Here is a 17136-nt window from a genome sequence, read left to right on the forward strand (position 1 = left end):
AAACCCTTATCCATGATTTATTGCACATTGTTTACTTTGCTGTGTTATTTCTCTCAAATTTTAGCTAAACATTTGGCTAAATAATTCAGAAAAAATGTAAGACAGAATTTGTTTCAAGTGAATCTGTAATTTTGCTATCTGGGAGCAGCATTGGATAGAGGAGGAAACGCTGAGTTCGGGGATATATAACTTTCTATGTTTTGGTTTAGTCTTTTCTCGTAAAATTAAAATGAAAGAAAAAGCCTGTGAGTCCTGCTTTCTCCGCCCACTCACAGTGATTGGCAGCTCGGACTGTATACAAACAGTTGTGGGCGGAGCAAGTTGGACTCACAGGCTTTCTGCATGATTCTTGGATTTTATGGAAGTAAACCTGAACCAAATGATATAAAATTATATATCACCGAGCTCAGCGTCTCCTCCTCTATCCCATGCTGCCTTCAGATTACGATATAACAGGTCCACTTTAAGAATTAGTAAAGTCCTTGAGTCATAATTTTAGGAAATCTGAAGGGTAAAAGGGCCCCAATCCAAAATCTTTGTGATTTATGAACTCAAGCTTATTATCACATTTTATATATTGCAGCAATCTTCAATGTGAATAATAGAAACATCAGCACTTTCCCCATTCATGGTAAGAAAATATCACTTTTTTTCCAGCTGTTTTTAAAAAAGCGCCGTTAGATAAGGAAACATAATACTTCTTATAATGCCCACATTATATGACTGGGAATAGGATGTACAGTGACTGGTGGAGTAGGGGGCTCCTCTGATCCTGGGATTTCCTGTTGTACTGGCGCAGGGCTAGTGCAAATACACAGAGCAAGCAGAGCTGCAGTGTAAATCATAGGGGACGGGCAGAGCAGTAGAATAAACCTAACATGTGATATGTAGTACACACAACTCATTAGTACACAAAAACCAAGGGCCAAAATGAGCCCTCAATGACATCACAGGAGTTTTTTCCTGTAGATTTACAAGGAGCCATGCCTTTATTATGCTTGGACATATTTAGGACAATTTTTTTTATTTTCTGGATGATAAAAATTACTTTTTCACCAACAGCAAGAAAAGATCTTGCAAATGCTCAGGGACCAAACAAGTTTTAGAAAGTTTTCAAAACTTTTTCCTTTTAGACAATAACTTAGTTTTAAGCTAAATAGATACAATACCAACACTGGCCACTAGATGGCAGCATTGAAATTAACACATCCATCCCAAGTAAATTGAGTAGTCCTATCCAATTAAAATAAAAACAATGGTTAAAATAAAATTACCAGGGCGCAGCATGGCACACAACAGCCCGGGGGTGAGATGTGGCCTGACAATAGAAGTGACTCACAATATGTTTATTATGTGTTATGTCGTCTATTATTTTACATAACTATCTGCACTTCACATTTCTTACGTTTAGCCTTTACCGACTCACAACCTAACAACCCCGTCTCATCTGGAATCAGGCCTCCAATAGTCAATGGACCCGAGTTCAACCCCTGCCCAGACCAGTGCCCCAATGGTAAGGATATGAGCGGGACCGACAAAATACTAATAAAGTTGTTTTTCTTGGTTTGAAAAATTTACTTATAGAAACAGCGCCACACCTGTCAATAGGTTATATTTGGTATTACAGCTCAGCTCTGTTAAAATAATTGGGGCTGAGCTGCAGTACCAGGTACAACCTGTACAGAAGTGTGGCGCTGTTTTGGGGTGAAGAATCAATTTCCCACCTTCAACTCTCAGGGCTTGCTGGGAATTGTAATTTAGCCACAGCAGCCACTGCTGTATAGACAGAGAAAGTTAAAAAAAAGATTATGATTAGAATTGACATGAGTTATTGTGCCAAAAGGCAGAAGATCAAATAAAATGAGAGATTAAATGACTCAACTAAAAGCTGAAACAAGCTGAGCCTGAAATCGGAGCCGTAAATACATCCTGATCTGTCACACATCAAACTCTGCTGTATTATTTCTCTCATACTTTAGTTATAAATTTGGTCAAATAATTAACCCCAAAAAATAAGACTCATCTTATTTCTCGTTTCTCCTATCTGAGAGCAGCATTGGATAGAGGAGGAAACACTGAGTTTGTGGATATATAACTTTCTATATTTTGGTTTAGTCTTTTCATGTAAAATTAAAAAGATAGAAAAAGCCTGTGAGTCCTGCTTTCTCCGCCCACACATAGTGATTGGCAGCTCTGACTGTATACAAACTGTGTGGGCGGAGCAAGTTGGACTCACAGGCTTTCTGCATGATTCATGATTTAAAAAAAAAAAAAAAGAAACAAATAATAGAAAGTTATATATCACCGAGCTCGGGGTCTTTTCCTCTATCTCATGCTGCCTTCAGATAGAGACCTGGCAGATTCACTTTAAATATGACCTGTCACTTACACTAAATATTTTTTTTTTTCAGCCTAGTATAAAGGCTTCTGTTCTGTTATTTTTCCTCTGTTCTTGCTCCTCTCTGTTCCTGAGATATAACATTTTCTTCCCAATATATAAATCTAGGCTTTTTAGCCAACTGGGAATGGTTCACAAAATCAGCACAAAGAAAAGTTGAAGACCACACCCACTTGGAAAAAAAAACAGTTTATATACAGGGAAGAGGGGGCTATATCTCAGGAACGGAGAGGCGCAGGAAGAAAAGAAACACATCGCCAGATTCAGGAGAACAGCAGCATTTCCACAACGTTAAAAAATGCATATTTATGACAAGTGACAGTTTCTCGTTAAGAGTCGGCAAACTCCATTAGTCATGTTTTTAGGACATCTGAATAGAGAAAATTTGTGAACTCTCAATGTAAAATCTATAACAAAGACCCTTATAACCATGTGCATTTATTATACTGGCATGTGCAGAGGGGTGATTTGGCACCCACTATGCCTATCTGGTGTCATCCCCTGTCAGAGCCATATTAGACATGGTGACCTAAGGAGACCTAAAAGTGGTCAAGTCATACAGTATATTCACTGCTAGTATTTCCCTCTGAGGTCAAATGCAAGGTCCAGTTGTTCAAAATAGTCTCTAAATGGGAGTGTATAATGGTGATTGACAACCCCTGGGGAAGCTGGGAAAAATGCAAGAAATTAACACATGAATGGCTTTTGCTTTTTAGGTATTATTGGAAATCCTCCATGTATCTGTGCAATTCCAGGTGAGTAGAAAAAGAGAGTAAAATAACACAAAAAAGGAGAAAAAAAATCAAATGAATGGAAACAAAGATGATGAGTTGCACAAAGTCTGCGGCGCCTCCCTGACAATGTTTGGGTGCAATTCTCTGCAGGTGTATAAGAGGTTTTATTCTATATGGGTCGTACTAGGCTCTAGTAATGCACGTAATCAATGTTCGGCTCATGCACCAATGAATTCTCATGTTTGTGTCCAATCCATTAGGGATCCAAGTCTGAGCCTGCGGACAACTCCGAACGCAGCATGTAAGAAACAGGTCAGTACGGAGACGAAGAGATGAGTTTATGGGGGCTAAACATCAGAAACTGATTTGTTTAGAGTCCAAATGTGTAAAGGGTCATTCCCAAGACTGGAAGAATGCGGCTCCAGAACCCGGGAACCGGTGGTCATGACCTCCGCTCCAATCATTGCCAGATATGGAGGTACTGTAAGGAGGGTCTACAGTCGACAGTTCGATGTTTGCATGACTATGCCCTAATAGGATGAGGGGTCTGTCGTAAAAAAAACATCCAGTGAGTTATTGTGATGTTCATGAGCGCCATTTTTTATTTTTTTGAAAAATTGCATTAAAAAAATATAAGTAAAAAGATATTTTATATTTACATCATTTGGTAAAAAATATATGTTGCTATATTGTGCTTAAAGGGGGATAGGAACTTACAGGAAGGTAGTTGACAACTGCCTGCCTGTTCTGCCCGGCAGAGATCTCTCAGAGCAGACATGAACCTATTTTGCCTGCGATTCTCCGGCTTCCAGTAATGTCACGTCGACGGTGCAGCTTCTTCTCTTCCAATCTGCTCTGTCAGCGGTGCATCACTGCAGATGTCATGCTGATTGCCAGCTGGCTCCCCGCTGCCTAACTGCGGGGAGCCAGCTGTCAATCAGCATGACATCAGCAGTGAAGTCCTGTTGACTGAGTAGGGCAGAAGAGAAGAAGCTGCTCTGTTGGTGAAGGATGAAATAAAGCCGGACAGTCACCACCTCAGCAGGGCAGAACAGGCAGGTAGTTAGCAAGTAAATGCCTGTAAGTTCTTAGTCCAATATGTATAATAGCGGGAACCAAAGAAACGGATAACCTCGGATAGGTAAAATTGTATACTGATGGTAAAAAGAGGCAGCTTTGCAGTTCACTTTTTATTAAAAGTCCCTTCCGTTCGCAAGAATGGTGGGATTTTTAATTGCTTAGTTTACTGCTCATTACTTAGGTTACCAGCCACCTCTGCAATCTACCAGAAGTGGCCAGTTTGTAAGCGCTGATCTGAAGCCTGCTAGAGCGTACAATCCTTGCCAGTTCCTGTGCTCCTGCACTTCTCCAAAGTAGCAGGGATAAAGCTGCCATTCCTGGAAGCATGGAGAGTGCACAGGTTGGACTAGTGGCATGACCCTGCTGCTGGGCCAAACTGTCGATCTTCAGGAGCGCACCTCAGCCTGGGAAGCAGGTAGCCAGCACGCTCCTGCCAACAGAATAGACAAACGCATTAGTACAATAATCCTAATATTTGCCTTCTGTGTTTGTATTGCAGGCTGCACACAGAACATGTCCAGAAGGGCGGCGCTATAACTGCAGTATACATACACCATGTTACCTCATCCCCAGATTCAGGGGCTTCAAACTTTTTGTAAATAAAACCCAATGGTATCAGCATGAAACTTGCATCCTTGTCTCTGTGCTTGTACATAAGCTTCTCCATTTTTCTTGGTGGGGAACTAGTTGCAATACCGTAATATATTTATACTGCCCATACATGCTTCATTAGTCATTAATACCCGATAGCCTACACAATTCTAGATGTATCTGGTGATGACAGCTTCATGATGCCAAACAAGGAGTTGTTGGCACACCCAACAAAGTAGACGGTAAGGACATGAACATTGCACCTATCAGTTGCTCCATACAGTATTATGGGCACCACGTAGTGCTCCATACAGAACAATGGACCCCATATATTGCTCCATACAGAACAATGAGCCCCATATATTGCTGCATACAGTATAATGAGCCCCATATATTGCTCCATACAGAATGAGCCCCATTTATTGCTTCATACAGAACAATGGACCCCATATATTGTTCCATACAGTATAATGAGCCCCATATATTGCTCCATACAGAACAATGAGCCCCATATATTGCTGCATACAGTATAATGAGCCCCATATATTGCTCAATACAGAATAATGAGCCCCATATATTGCTCCATACAGAATAATGAGTCCCATTTATTGCTTCATACAGAACAATGGACCCCATATATTGTTCCATACAGTATAATGAGCCCCATATATTGCTCCATACAGAACAATGAGCCCCATATACTGCTGCATACAGTATAATGAGCCCCATATATTGCTCCATACAGAATAATGAGCCCCATATATTGCTCCATACAGAATAATGAGCCCCATTTATTGCTTCATACAGAACAATGGACCCCATATAGTGCTCCATACAGTATAATGAGCCCCATATATTGCTCCATACAGAACAATGAGCCCCATATATTGCTGCATACAGTATAATGAGCCCCATATATTGCTCCATACAGAATAATGATCCCCATATATTGCTGCATACAGTATAATGAGCCCCATATATTGCTCCATACAGTATAACGAACCCTCTACATTGCTCCATTCAATATAGTGGACCCCATATATTGCTCTATACAGTATAATGGACCTCATATATTGCTCCATACAGTATAATGAGCCCCATATATTGCTCCATACAGAATAATGATCCCCATTTATTGCTTCATACAGAACAATGGACCCCATATATTGCTCCATACAGTACAGTGAACCCCGTATATTGCTCCATACAGAATAAAGAGCCCCATATATTGCTCCATACAGAATAATGAGCCCCAAATATTGCTCCATACAGAATAATGAGCACCATATATTGCTCCATACAGAATAATGAGCCCCATATATTTATGCATAGAGTCTAATGAGCCCCATATATTGCTCCATACAGTATAACGAACCCTATACTGTACATTGCTCCCTTCAATATAATGGACCCCATATATTGCTCTATACAGTACAATGAACCTCATATATTGCTCTATACAGAATAATGGACCCCATTTAATGCTCCACACAGTATAATGAACCTCATGTATTGCTCCATACAGAGTGAGCCCCATATATTGCTTAATACAGAATAATGAGCCCCACATATTGCTCCATACAGTATAATGAGCTCCATATATTGCTCCATACAGAATAATGGCCCCATATATTGCTTCATACAGTATAATGAACCCCATATAGTGCTCCATACAGAATAATGAGCCCCATATATTGCTCCATATAGTATAATGAGCAGCAGATATTGCCCCAGACAGTATAATGAACACCATATATTGCTCTATGCAGCATAAGGGGCCCCATATAATGCTACATAAAGAATAATGAGACCCATATATTGCTCCAAACAGTATAATGAGCCCCATATAATACTCCATACAGAATAATGGGCCCCATATATTGCTCTATATATAATGGGCCCCATATACTGCTCCATACAGTATATGATGAGCCCCATATTATGATCCAGTATATGACGGGCCCCATATATTGCTCTAGTATATGCTGGACCCCATAAAATGTGCCATACAGAATGGGCCTCATATAAACCAAAAAAAAATGAAATACCTCACCTTGCACTGGTGGCTGGCACCAGCCCAGTTATAAACACACAACAACTTTTAAATCTTCACTATTATGCAAGTGGGCAGTTAGACAGTGGCTTATAGTATGGGTTGCCATCGCCAGGGGCAAGGCAAGTTGTTTGTGCCGTCCCAAACTGTAACCCATTAGCGCTATCGGAATCTCTTCCAGGCAAGTGGAAGGAACTCGAGGTGTGCTAATGGTTCATGATCTGGGGGGCATAAATTGCATGCATTAAGGGCACAAGTTAATTGCTTTGCTCTTGACAGAGCAGCTTCTTCTCTTCCGCTCTGCTTTGTCAATGGTGCGTCACTGCCGACATCATGCTGATTGATACCCGGCTCCTCGCTGTCAATCAGCATGACATCAACAGGAAGAAAAGCCAAAAGCTCAAAAATGAAAAATTGGCCATGGCAGGAAGGTGAAAAATATAATAGACGTAATTGGGGAATAAAGTGATCCATACTGGGCACACCTTGAGTTTTCATATTTTTTTTTTCTCTTCTTTCCAAGAGTCATAACATTTTTATTTTTCTGTCCACACGTCCTTATAAGGTTTATTTTTTGCTGGATAAGTTGTAGTTTCGAATGTTATGACTAGAGATTGCCAAACCCAAACAGTAAAGTTCAGGGTCTGTACTGAACACCTAGTGTTCGTGCACGGACCCTGAGCACTGACATCTCCATCTGTCTGACAGTGCGAGAAACACCGGCTCTGATTGATGTTAAGTTAGTCACCACCGGTCAGAGAACTGTAACTGGCAGTAAAAAAGGTTACCACTGGTTACAGGCATCGACTGATGAGTGAATACTACTCTCATCTGCGTAGGCTTGTTGTCACTGACAAAAGTAAGAGTAGGCATCGCTGATGGGAGTATTCAGTATTCAGTATCTGCCACCTGTGCTATAAATAAACAAATTAAAAGAAAAAATGACATGGGGTTGCTTCTATTTTTGATAACCAGCGTAGGCAAAACTGACAGTTGCAGGCTCCATCCCCCAGCTGTTCGCTTCATCATGGCTGGTTATCAACAATAGAGGGGTCCTGACACCATTTTTATAATACTTTGCAGGGTTCCCCCATTTTTAACAACCAGCCAAGCTAAAGCAGACAGCTGGGGGCTGGTATTCTCGGACTGGTAAAGGGTCATGGATATTGGCCAACCCAGCCTAAAAATAGCAGCCCACAGCCACCCCAGAAAATGTACATCTATTAGATGTGTCAATTCTGGTGCTTTGCCCAGCTCTTTCCACTTGCCCTGGAGCGGTGGCAAGTGGGATAATGAAGCCCAGAGGTTAGCAACGGAGAGGCATCTATAAGACACCCCCATTACTAACCCCATAGTTAGATTGTAAAAAAAAACCCACCTTGAATAAAATCCTTTAATTTAAATAATAATACAGACTCCTTTATTTGAAATAAAAATTAAATAGCACAGTTATACTCACCTTTACGCCACTGAAGCACATGTCACCTGTAAAAGAAAGAAAGGACAGAAAATATTAAACTCACCTTTACTCCTGATCCAATGATGCCCATGTCCCCTGTAAAAGAAGAAAATTAATAAACAACCATATTCCTCACCTGTCCGACGTGAAGATAATCCATATTTGTACCACGAATATTTGGATTATTTGGATAGCGGTCACATCAGTGAGGCGAGTTCTATCCATGCCTGCTGGCTCACACTGAGACAGGAGCATAATCACACACCTGCAGTGTGTAGCGCTGAGCCCCTGTGAGAAATGTCATCGGAGTTCACAGGGGATGATCCCCGGTGACCCCTGCTGCGTTTAAAAGTTATTTCGGTTTTGTCTGCTCTGGTTATCAATTTTTGTATTTATTTATAGCACAGGTGCCGGCTGATGAATACTCTCATCAGCTGCGCATGCTCCCTCTGTTATCAGCAACAGCAGGTGTACGCTGATGAAAGTAGTATTGTCTCATCAGCTGACGCCTGTGACTGGCGCTAACCTTTTTGTGGCCGATCTCAGCTGCTGGCTTATGGTGTCATCTGACAGCGTCGGAACTCTTCTCTCTGACTGGTGGTGACTAACCTACCACCGATCAGAACCGCCGGTGTTTCTCATGATGTTACATAGATGACAGCATGGGAAACTGTCACGGGGGTACTGGGTAGACTAAGGCTGGTTACCCGGGCCCCTGCGATATCCCTCAGACTAGGGAAAACCCTGTCTGTCCCTCTCCCAGAATTTACACTAATGGTGTGCTTGTCTGGGCCACCAGGCCTGACCCTGACTCCTGTTTCAGCCCTATGCTGAAACCTCCACCCGCCACCCAGTGATTAGACCACACACCAACCTCAACAGAAAGCACAGACAGGGAAAACAAAAAACGCACCACGCCGCAGACACACAGGAAAACACTATAACGTGCACAGGGCAAAACAAATACAAATATAGGAAGGAGAAATATGACAAAGTATAATACACCACCAGATACGATATTTCTACTCCAAGACCACCACTTCAGACCGGAATCACTAGGCACAAGGCACAAGCTATAATCAGCGACGCCCAAAGTCCAGCAGAACTATTTAAAGGCAGTGGGCGTGACCCAGCCTCCAACCCGAGTACCAGCTAAATTATCCCCAGGCAACCTAGATACAATTTAGTAGGCGCCACTGAGCGTATAGTGGACGAATGCGGAATTACCGCTGTCTGTCGGACGCCCTAGTGTGAATAGCGTCCGACATGACAGTACCCTGGCCTTCTACGAGGGACCCCAGGGCCCTCACGACTTATAGGACCTGGCTTGTCTGGATGGTGGCGGTGAAACATACTGACCAGCCGGTCCGCATGAATGTCCGAGGCTGGTACCCAAGACCTCTCCTCCGGCCCATAACCACGCCAGTGTACCAGGTACTGTAATGTGCGGCACACTACATGAGAGTCAACCACCTTGGAGACTTCAAATTCCAAATTGCCATCCATCAAAACTGGAGATGGCGTCGGTGTCACGTCCACGTAACCCACCACCTTTTTTAATAACGATCTGTGGAACACATTGTGTATCTTATAAACCGTAGGAAGCTCCAATCGGTAGGCTACCGGGTTAATGATGGCGGCGACCCTAAATGGACCAATAAACCTTGGACCTAATTTCAGGGATGGTATTTTGAGTTTTATGTTTTTTGTGGACAACCACACCCAGTCATGCAGCGCCCCAGAGTCCTGGTCGTTGCAGTACTGTGGCTCCGCCGCTATGGGGGGCTATGGTACGTCTGATGGCACTGAAGGAGTTCATCTGACCAGGTATCACAGACACCAATACATTTCACTGTCTGGCCTCCAGGGGGAGCTAAGGGTAGTATTCATTAGGCCACTCCTCACAGTCTGGTAAAACTGGGGGTTAGGCAGGAAGTTAGGGAGAACGCTGACTGGGTTGGAACCAGGCAACACCTTGTGGCAGAGGGTGTTGTAGGGGAAGATTCGGTAGGGTCCCTGTCAGGGGTGGGATCCTGACAGAGGCCTGGCAATCAGAGAGAAAGCTACGGGACCGCGCCTGCACTTCGTAGCGGCGGTGCCCTAAGAAAGGACAAGAAGCGAGATTTATTGTGCTGAGTGAGAAACGAGATCAACGCAACAGGGAGAAATACCAGTAGGAGTCGTGCTGTTAGACCGAGGCAACATCCTACTGAGGCGTAACTAACCGGTGGCCGGAACACCGAGGAAGTACAGAGCTCTAAGCATTACTTCAAACCAACGGCAGGACAGAGAGCTATAGGCTGGCTGTCTCACCTACATCACCTGCGCAGACATAGGGGGCAACTTGTGGAGAGGGGTGACGCTAGGGTCCCGGAAGAGCTCCGAGCCTTCCCGTCATACGGGTGCGTCCTACCATAAGATCTGGGGGACGAGATTAAGAAGAACATCAGAATCGAGTTGTTGTGAGGGAACACGAGAAACAGACACAACAGTTGTGGGGTACTATCCCGCAAGCACAGCAGGGGAGGACCACAACACATAAGCGCTAGAAGGAAGGCACAGATTTCCACCTGCGAAGGGAACTCTGGAGGTGCCATCGGACCGGCCGGACTTGCGCGGCCCGGTTAACCGTATTCCAGACTGAGGACCCAGAAGCCTTCAGTAAAGAGGTAAAGAGACTGCAACCTGGTGTCCTCGTTATTTGCTGCGGCCTGCACTACCATCACTACCACCATTCACACCTCTCACTGAGCGCCCCTCGGCAGGGTCACGGGCCGGGTCTAGCCACCGTGACAACCCCAGAGCAGAGACTCAGTGGCCCGGTACCGGGTGCCCCTCGGCCCTGCGGCGGTGGGGGAGCTACAGTCACCCACACTCGGGTCCGGACCTGGCACCCGTCTACTGTCAGCCACACATTTGTAACTAGCACCTACACTCAGCAAGCGCTGTTTCACTCTCCTCCAGACAGATGACAGTTGTGCTCCTAACTGGTCCTCCTCCGGGAAGCCAGCAGAGCCCCCCTGACGCAGAGTACAAAATTGAGGATGATGCCCGTAAACACAAAAGATCGGGGACTCCCCAGACGATTCCTGGCGGTGATTATTTATGGCAAACTCCGCCAACGGAAGGAACGTCGACCACTCCTCCTGATTGTCAGAAACAAAGCAGCGTAAGTACTGCTCCAAATTCTGGTTCATACACTCGGTCTGACCATTTGACTGAGGATGAAACGCCGAAGAATGCGATAACTTGATCCCCAGCCATGAGCAAAATGCTTTCCAAAATTTTGCCACAAACTGAGTACCTCTATCAGACACGATGTCAGACGGAACCCCATGAAGTCTGACCACCTCCTGCACAAATACCTGAGCCAGAGTCTTCGCGTTAGGCAACGAAGGCAAGGACACAAAGTGCTACATCTTTGAGAACCAATCAACAACCACCAAGATGACCGTGTTCCCAGCTGAGGAGGGCAGGTCTGTAATAAAATCCATGGAGATCTCCGTCCATGGCCTACTTGGTACCCCTAGAGGATGTAATGTGCCAGCAGGACGGGAGCGAGGCGTCTTAGCCCTAGCACACGTGGTACATGCTGATACGTACGAGACCACGTCCTGTCGGATTTTGGGCCACCAAAACCGACGCGACACCAACTCCAAGGTACCCCTAACCCCTGGATGGCCAGCCAGAACAGTATCATGATGCTCACCCAACACCTTTAGGCGAAGATGGAGAGGTACAAACGATATGTTAATGGGAAGCTCTGGTGGTACCTCCCCCTGAGCCTCGGCAATCTCAGCCTCAACCTCTGTCGTGAGAGCCGAGAACACTACACCTTTTTGGAGGATGGGTACCAGATCTTCCTGAGGTTCTCCCCCCGGAAAACACCTGGATAAAGCATCTGCCTTAGTGTTCTTAGACCCCGGTCGGTAAGTAACAAAAAAGTTGAATTGCGTGAAAAACAACACCCAGCGAGCCTGCCTGGGGGACAGACGCTTGGCTGACTCTAAATAAAGCAGATTTTTATGGTCGGTGATAACTGTAACCTGGTGGACCGACCTCTCCAAGAAGTGTCGCCATTCCTCAAAAGCCAACTTGATAGTCAACAACTCCCTGTTGCCGATATCATAGTTACGTTCGGCGGGCGACAGCTTCTTGGAAAAGTAGGCGCATGGATGCAACTCGCCCAAGGATGAGCCTTGTGACAGCACCGCCCCCACTCCAGCCTCAGACGCATCGACTTCCATGGTAAATGGTTTTGATACATCCGGCTGCACCAGAATGGGGGCCGAAGCAAAACTGTTCTTCAGAAATTCGAATGCGCGCACAGCAGCCTCAGACCAGGCGGAGAAATTGGTACCCTTTTTCGTCATGTCAGTAAGCGGTTTAGCAATGGTAGAAAAATCTTTGATAAACTTTCTATAATAGTTAGAAAACCCAAGGAACCGCTGAAGTGCTTTTAGGTTATCAGGCTGTTCCCAACGCAGCACCGCTTGCACCTTAGCGGCGTCCATTTTAAACCCTGAAGCAGACACAATATAACCCAAGAAAGGCAACTCCTGAACCGAAAATACACATTTCTCAAGTTTGCATAGAACTTATTCTCTCTGAGTAGCTGTAACACCTGCCTCACATGCTCTAAATGAGTATCACGGTCGCATGACTAAATGAGAATATCATCTAGGTACACAATAACGAATTTCCCCAGGACATGCGAGAACACATCATTTATGAAATGTAGAAATACTGCAGGTGCGTTTGTCAACCCAAATGGCATCACCAAATTTTCAAAACGACCCTCAGGAGTATTAAAAGCCGTCTTCCACTCATCACCTTGATGGACTCTTAGGAGGTTGTACTTCCCCCTGAGGTCAAGCTTGGAGAACCACTTAGCACCAGCCACATGGTTGAACAAGTCAGGTATCAGTGGTATAGGGTATTAATCAGGAACCGTAATCTGGTTTAACTTCTTGAAATCCAGACACGGGCGTAGTCTGCCATCTTTCTTCTTAACGAAGAAGAACCCCGCTGCCACAGGCGAGGACGAAGGCTGTTGTGAATTCCGTTCTCGGACTCTCTCCGGTGGTCATGAATGGTACTTTGGTTAGTTCTGCTCTTGGACTCCCTCTGGTGGCTTTGAGCGGAACTGCTGGTCACTGAGGTTGGCTTTTTCAGCTGCTCTCGTTTATTGCTATGTTGGCTTCCCTATTTAACTCCACTCAGATCGTTACTTCATGCCAGCTGTCAATGTTTCAGTATTGGTTCAGATCTCTCTTTGGACTTCTCTGAGGACCTGTCTACTCCAGCAGAAGCTAAGTCTTTGCTAGTTCATTTGTTGTTACTGCTTCCTGAATATATTTCTTAGTACTGCCAATTTCTTGTCCAGCTTGCTATCATGATATTCCCTTGCTAGCTGGAAGCTCTGGGGTGCAGAGTGGCACCTCCACACCGTGAGTCGGTGTGGGGAGTCTTTTTGCTTACTCTGCGTGGTTTTTTGTAGTCTTTTGTGCTGACCGCATAGTTCCCTTTTCTATCCTCTGACTATTTAGTGAAGTCTGGCCTCCTCTGCTAAAACCTGTTTCATTCCTGTGTTTGTGACTTTCCTCTTAACTCACAGTCAATATATGTGGGGGGCTGCCTTTACCTTTGGGGAATTTCTCTGAGGCAAGGTTAGGCTTCTATTTCTATCTTTAGGGGTAGTTAGCTCTTAGGCTGTGAAGAGGCGTCTAGGGAGAGTTAGGTACGCTCCACGGCTATTTCTAGTGTGTGTGTGATAGGAGTAGGATTTGCGGTCAGCAGAGTTCCCACTTTCCCAGAGCTTGTTCCGATTACTAGTTTACTCATCAGGTCATTCCGGGTGCTCCTAACCACCAGGTCCATAACAGTACAGCTGGACTACAAAGTGTTAATGCATCTCAAAAGAGGGATAAGAGAAGTTCTGAACCCATTTTTTTTTCTTTGCAGTCTGTTTTGTCTCTCTTTTCCCCTTAATCTCTGGGTGGTTCAGGACTCAGGTGTAGATATGGACATTCAAGGTCTGTCCTCTTGTGTGGATCATCTCACTGCAAGAGTACAAAGCATTCAAGATTATGTAGTTCAGAATCCGATGTTAGAGCCTAGAATTCCAGTTCCTGATTTGTTTTCTGGGGATAGATCTAAGTTTCTGAATTTCAAAAATAATTGTAAACTGTTTCTTGCTTTGAAACCCCGCTCCTCTGGTGACCCTATTCAGCAGGTAAAAATTATTATTTCTTTGTTGCGTGGCGACCCTCAAGACTGGGCGTTCTCCCTTGCGCCAGGAGATCCTGCATTGCTTAATGTAGATGCGTTTTTTCTGGCACTTGGATTGCTTTATGACGAACCGAATTCAGTGGATCAGGCAGAGAAAATCTTGCTAGCTTTGTGTCAGGGTCAGGATGAAGCGGAGATATATTGTCAGAAGTTTAGAAAATGGTCTGTGCTTACTCAATGGAATGAGTGTGCCCTGGCAGCAATTTTTAGAAAGGGTCTTTCTGAAGCCCTTAAGGATGTTATGGTGGGATTCCCCACGCCTGCTGGTCTGAATGAATCAATGTCCTTGGCCATCCAAATTGATCGGCGTTTGCGTGAGCGCAAAATTGTGCACCATTTGGCAGTGTCCTCTGAGCAGAGGCCTGAGCTTATGCAATGTGATAGAACTTTGACCAGAACTGAACGGCAAGAACACAGACGTCAGAATAGGTTGTGTTTTTACTGTGGTGACCCCACTCATGCTATCTCTGATTGTCCTAAGCGCACTAAGCGGTTCGCTAGGTCTGTCACCATTGGTACTGTACAGCCTAAATTTCTTTTGTCTGCTACTCTGATTTGCTCTTTATCATCCTACTCGGTTATGGCATTTGTGGATTCAGGCGCTGCCCTGAATTTGATGGACTTGGAGTTTGCCAGGCGCTGTGGTTTTTTCTTGGAGCCTTTGCAGTATCCTATTCCATTAAGGGGAATTGATGCCACGCCGTTGGCCAAGAATAAACCTCAGTACTGGACTCAGTTGACCATGTGCATGGCTCCTGCACATCAGGAAATATTCGCTTTTTGGTGTTGCATAATTTGCATGATGTGGTCGTGTTGGGTTTGCCTTGGCTACAGGTTCATAATCCAGTATTGGATTGGAAATCAATGTCTGTGTCTAGTTGGGGTTGTCAAGGGGTACATGGCGATGTTCCGTTGGTGTCAATTTCTGCTTCCACTCCTTCTGAAGTCCCTGAGTTTCTGTCGGATTACCAGGATGTATTTGATGAGCCCAAATCCAGTGTCCTACCCCCTCATAGGGATTGTGATTGTGCTATAAATTTGATTCCTGGTAGTAAGTTTCCTAAGGGCCGACTTTTCAATTTATCTGTGCCAGAGCACGCCGCTATGCGGAGTTATATAAAGGAGTCCTTGGAGAAAGGGCATATTCGCCCGTCTTCATCACCGTTGGGAGCAGGGTTCTTTTTTGTGGCCAAGAAGGATGGTTCTCTGAGACCCTGTATAGATTACCGCCTTCTCAATAAGATCACGGTCGAATTTCAGTACCCTTTGCCTCTGCTGTCTGATTTGTTTGCTCGGATTAAGGGGGCTAGTTGGTTCACCAATATAGATCTTCGAGGGGCGTATAACCTTGTGCGTATTAAACAGGGCGATGAATGGAAAACAGCATTTAATACGCCCGAGGGCCATTTTGAGTACCTGGTAATGCCATTCGGGCTTTCAAATGCTCCATCTGTGTTTCAGACCTTTATGCATGACATCTTACGAAAGTATCTGGATAGATTCATGATTGTATATTTGTATGATATTTTGGTCTTTTCGGATGATTGGGAGTCTCATGTGAAACAGGTCAGAATGGTATTCCAGGTCCTTCGTGCTAATTCCTTGTTTGTGAAGGGGTCTAAATGTCTCTTCGGAGTTCAGAAGGTTTCCTTTTTGGGCTTCATTTTTCCCCTTCTACTATCGAGATGGATCCTGTTAAAGTTCAGGCCATTTATGATTGGACTCAACCTACATCTGTGAAGAGCCTCCAGAAATTCCTGGGCTTTGCTAATTTTTACCGTCGCTTCATCGCTAATTTTTCTAGTGTGGTTAAACCTTTGACTGATTTGACAAAGAAAGGTGCTGATGTGGTGAATTGGTCCTCTGCGGCCGTTGAGGCTTTTCAGGAGCTGAAACGTCATTTTTCTTTGGCCCCTGTGTTGCGTCAGCCAAATGTTTCGCTTCCTTTTCAGGTCGAGGTTGATGCTTCTGAGATTGGAGCAGGGGCTGTTTTGTCTCAAAGAAGTTCTGATGGCTCTGTGATGAAGCCATGTGCCTTCTTTTCTAGAAAATTTTCGCCTGCTGAGCGTAATTATGATGTTGGCAATCGGGAGCTGCTAGCTATGAAGTGGGCATTCGAGGAGTGGCGACATTGGCTTCAGGGAGCCAAGCACCGCGTGGTGGTCTTGACGGATCACAAAAATCTGACTTATCTCGAGTCTGCCAAGCGGTTGAATCCTAGACAGGCTCGATGGTCGCTGTTTTTCTCCCGTTTCGATTTTGTGGTCTCGTACCTTCCGGGTTCTAAGAATGTGAAGGCGGATGCCCTTTCTAGGAGTTTTGTGCCTGATTCTCCGGGTGTCCCTGAGACGGCTGGTATTCTCAAAGAGGGGGTAATTCTGTCTGCCATCTCCCCTGATTTGCGGCGGGTGCTGCAGGAGTTTCAGGCTGATAGACCTGACCGTTGTCCAGCGGAGAAACTATTTGTCCCTGATAGATGGACTAGCAGAGTTATTTCTGAGGTTCATTGCTCAGTGTTGGCTGGTCATCC

General features: G+C 44.8%; 1 protein-coding gene across 1 annotated transcript in view; it reads left to right on the top strand.

The window, feature by feature from the left end:
* LOC143809467 (uncharacterized) overlaps window positions 1-4832 on the top strand; it is a 31210-nt gene extending 26378 nt beyond the window's left edge. Inside the window, exons 8-12 of the mRNA XM_077292536.1 lie at window positions 584-631; window positions 1412-1513; window positions 3115-3153; window positions 3393-3444; window positions 4712-4832. Coding sequence (XP_077148651.1) covers window positions 584-631; window positions 1412-1513; window positions 3115-3153; window positions 3393-3406 — 203 coding nt within the window. The 3' untranslated portion in view covers window positions 3407-3444; window positions 4712-4832. The remainder of the gene's footprint in view (window positions 1-583; window positions 632-1411; window positions 1514-3114; window positions 3154-3392; window positions 3445-4711) is intronic.
* Window positions 4833-17136: the final 12304 nt, after the last annotated feature.

The sequence above is a fragment of the Ranitomeya variabilis genome, chromosome 2 (assembly GCF_051348905.1).
Source record: "Ranitomeya variabilis isolate aRanVar5 chromosome 2, aRanVar5.hap1, whole genome shotgun sequence".
In the NCBI taxonomy this organism is placed as follows: domain Eukaryota; kingdom Metazoa; phylum Chordata; class Amphibia; order Anura; family Dendrobatidae; genus Ranitomeya; species Ranitomeya variabilis.